The sequence below is a fragment of the Nannospalax galili genome, unplaced genomic scaffold (assembly GCF_000622305.1).
Source record: "Nannospalax galili isolate Female #2095 unplaced genomic scaffold, S.galili_v1.0 scaffold17, whole genome shotgun sequence".
NCBI lineage: Eukaryota > Metazoa > Chordata > Mammalia > Rodentia > Spalacidae > Nannospalax > Nannospalax galili.
In genome coordinates, this window is record NW_008342276.1 from 1,543,365 (window position 1) to 1,547,248 (window position 3,884).

At 37.5% G+C, this 3,884-nt stretch overlaps 1 protein-coding gene across 2 annotated transcripts in view; it reads right to left on the reverse strand.

Annotated features, from left to right (window-relative positions):
• The window catches only part of Eif3h (eukaryotic translation initiation factor 3 subunit H), a 98,867-nt gene that overhangs the window by 11,202 nt on the left and 83,781 nt on the right, over nucleotides 1–3,884 (reverse strand). Inside the window, exon 6 of one of the 2 annotated variants that reach the window (XM_008837959.3) lies at nucleotides 3,486–3,606. The exons of the other annotated variant lie outside the window; for it this stretch is intronic. Coding sequence (XP_008836181.1) covers nucleotides 3,486–3,606 — 121 coding nt within the window. The remainder of the gene's footprint in view (nucleotides 1–3,485; nucleotides 3,607–3,884) is intronic. 2 annotated transcript variants of the gene reach the window in all.

The window sequence follows — 3,884 nt, forward strand, 5'->3', positions numbered from 1 at the left end:
TTATCCTCAAATTAATGTAAAATTGCAAAAGACCCCAGATTGCCATAGCAATGTCAGAAATTTTTATACCAGATCTCAGATTATATTATAGAGCTATCACCATAAAACAGCATGGTACTGGCACAAAAATAGACATGTAGATCAATGAAACAACCAGAGAGTTCTGAAAAGAATAAACAAAGATGGCTAAGAAGCATCTTAAAAGGTGTTCAACATCATTAGTAATTAGGGAAATGCAAATTAAAACCACTTTAAGATTTCTTCTTACCTCAGTCAGACTGGCTAAGATCAAGAGAACAAATGATATCAAATGGAGAGGATGTAGGGAAAGGGGAACACTCATCCACTGCTGGTGGGGCTGCAAACTTGTTCAACCCCTATGGAAAGAAGTGTGGAGACCTCTTTATAACCTACAAATCAACCTACCATTTGACCCAGTTATACCACTCCTTGGCACATACCCAAAGAACTCATCCTATTGCAGAGAGACTTGTACAACCATGTTTGTTGCTGCTCTTTTCACAATAGCTAAGAGATGGAAGCAACCTAAGTATCCCTCAATTGATGAGTGGATAATGAAAATGCAGTTCATTTATACAATGGAGTTTTAGTCAGTAATAAAGAAAGACGAAATTATTAAATTTGCAAGCAAATGGATGGAACTAGAAACTGTTATACTAAGTGAAGTAACACAGACTTAGAAAAACAATGTATGTTCTCCCTCATATGTGGATCCTAGCACCAAATCCTTATAAGCGAGTATGTACCCAGACATAACTACAGGAACCAGGATAATGACCAAGGAGGTAAAGGAAAAGAAAGAGTATGAAAGAGAAGAAGAGTAGGAAACAGGCCTTAATAAGGGAGATATGGATAAAAATGGGGTTATTTTAAGAGGAAGGGCGAGGGGGGGTTTTACAAGGAACCTTGGGGATAAAGGGAAAGAAGGAGCTCAAGAGAGGTAGGACCATAGAAGGGTATTATTAAGGGAGAAATGGGAAAAATGGGGGAACTTTAAATGGGGAAACCATGGTGGAAGGGTTAGACAATACAAGAGATAAATAATACCTAGTTTTTAAAAAACAGAGGAAACCATATTAGTCCAATAACGTACTGACAAACTGTACATATAACTAGCTCAAGAAACATAATATATGTCTAGTCAAGGTTTATCTGAGAACCTTTGGTCTTTGCCCAAGCTTTATCTACATAGCACATGGTAATGAAAAGTACCAGACTGGTGGAGCCTACCTTATTGGATGTTTAACAGCCATACTTTGAGGCCTATACTAATGTGGTCAGAGGGACATAAAGGACAGTTTTTGCTCCTTGTCCACCAAAATTCACTAAATTCCAAGGGACTACAGAGCATCTCTCAAAATGTCCTGTAACTGTGGGGAGTCACCTGTCCTCTTGATCAAGGAGGCCATGAAGACCCCACCAGATGGACTTGAACCAGTGTCCAGTGTACAAAGAGGAGGGGCAACACAGAGGAATCATTTCCTCCATGCTTCCAAGCGAAGCCAACCATGGTCGAGCAGGACCTTTGACATCTTCACGTAGGCGGAACTGGTAAAAGAAAGGAGCCAGGGGCTCCTCCCAAGCCCATGTGACCCCTGAGGAACAGGTCCTCAAAAGACCTTAAGAGTGAAAATAAACTGGTTTATCTGGGGCAACTGCATGGTCTTAAACACCCAAAAGGGAAGTACAATCCAAGATTAACGAGATTAATACAATTATTAGTCCATGTGTACAAGTAAAGGCTATATAACAAGAAACAATGCCAGACAGGAGATACCTTCCTTTGAGTTCTTGGCCAGGGTGGCCCAAGAGATTCCCAGACAGCAATTCAGCATAGAACTTGGAAAATGAACAGCAGACCCCAATCTTATGTAAAATGAGTTATATTTGAGGAAGAAGCATAAAAATTTGCTTCATGTTAATCAGTACATGTGAAAAACATTACCATTGAAATCTACCTAATGACTTTATATCCATGCTCAGGTGCCAAGGATCTCAGAAAGTAACCGACTGTGACTACTAATAATCAGATATATAGAGATTAGAGACACATGTGCAAACATTTAAGTGTTAGTCGCATTAAAAGTGAATTTTTCTGTGTGAAACAGTCTATTTTAAAATAAAATGGAGATCTTTTTTAAAGGTTAAAACCTCATTCAATTTTATGTCTTATGGAGTTTTTACTGAGTACAATATTGTACAACTGTATTAATTCAACTGTGAACCTAAAAATTTACAGCCAATTTCGAAAGAGATGCATCTTAGCTCTGGAAATTGTTATAGAACATGTCAATGTTGTAATGAAACGCTTCTTCTAATTATGTAGTTAAAAAATAATTTTAAGTAAGAGAAAGAAAAGCATTCAAATACAAAAAAAAGGAGAAAAAAAGAAGAGGCAGTTGCTTTGCAAAGATCGTTTACTCATTGTGGGGCAGGAGGTGAGGGGAAATGAATGGTGCTGCTCGGCAGGAATAAACAGCAAATATAATGCTCAGCACATTGAAAGTGGCTTCCAGAGTCAACTGAGAGAGACGATTCTTTAACTTGATGCCTCAAATGAGTGCTTTCCTTTTGGGAAAACAAGCAAGGGAATGAGACCAGGCTGAGTCACACCCTTGGTCCTCAGTTCAACAGAGACTGTATTTGCTACATGACTTCTCCATTTAAGTGTGGTAAAACAAAGTATTTTAAATTCACTATTCGAAATCGTGTTTCTAAAAAGTTAAATACACTATTCTCAGAGCCACTTAACTGTACTTGGCACGATATATTTATATTTAACAATACCCTGTTTAAAGTACAGTTTAACAGCAATCATACATAAATACCATTTTTACATATAAACATTCTGAAATCAACCTATCTATGAATCAGGCCATTTAGAATAATACAGTCCAAAAACAATATTCCAAGATGCTATCAAAGTCACGTGGCCTTCAAGCAGCACTAATAGAAAAGGTTAAATGGCCAGAAAGCAGTATATATGTGCATATGAGAATAGTCAGGTAATCCTAGGGATTTTGTCTGTATCATACTACTTATTTCACAGCAGTTGGTCTATTATTTCCTATCAAAACTGCTTGCTCTTAATCACAACTGCTCAGTTTTTCAAACGAACTGAAGATTGCTAACTATGCTGTAACGAGTCACGACCAAACCAATTACAGTTAGTAAAGAAATGAGCTGTGACACTTTGCAATCTCTTCTGCCTCAGATTCTCTCAATAATGTATCGCTTATTTGCATAACCTTGGCATTATACTCTGAGCTATTTAATAGACCATCTCTCTTTCAAACAGGTATTTTTCAGTATACTGTGTAAATAATATATTAGGAATATACGGAATAAGGAATATTCTTTTAAAACATGACACAGAGTAAGCTAATAGTCAGTGCTTCCTTACAATTTAGAAGTAGATTCCTGACACACACCTAGAAATGAATGAATTCTCCCATGACACCAACCTGATGTTTCTGCTGCTGCTGTTTACTCGTGTTCCTCATGTACGTGTTGTATTTGATTATGTCCTGGCTCATTTCATCCACTCGGTCCATCAGTAACTGTAGATTCTTCCCCAGGTGATTGCTGAAAAGTACATACACTGGCACGTCATTCTTTTAGCTATGGCTTTCCACTGGCAATGTTAACCTGACTTACCTTTTGTAAAAAAAACAGGAGTGCACATATGTAGAAAAGCAAGGGAAGTCAAAAGAACCTGGGCTAGACTGTTCTAAGTCTTCTGTATCAACCCAAGTGTAAACCCAGGAGTATCTAAAATGCTTTCTTACTGTGAAAGCAGGTATATCAGGCTAGATTTGTTACATATCTACTGAGACTTCTATTATGAACATTTTTTAAAAATA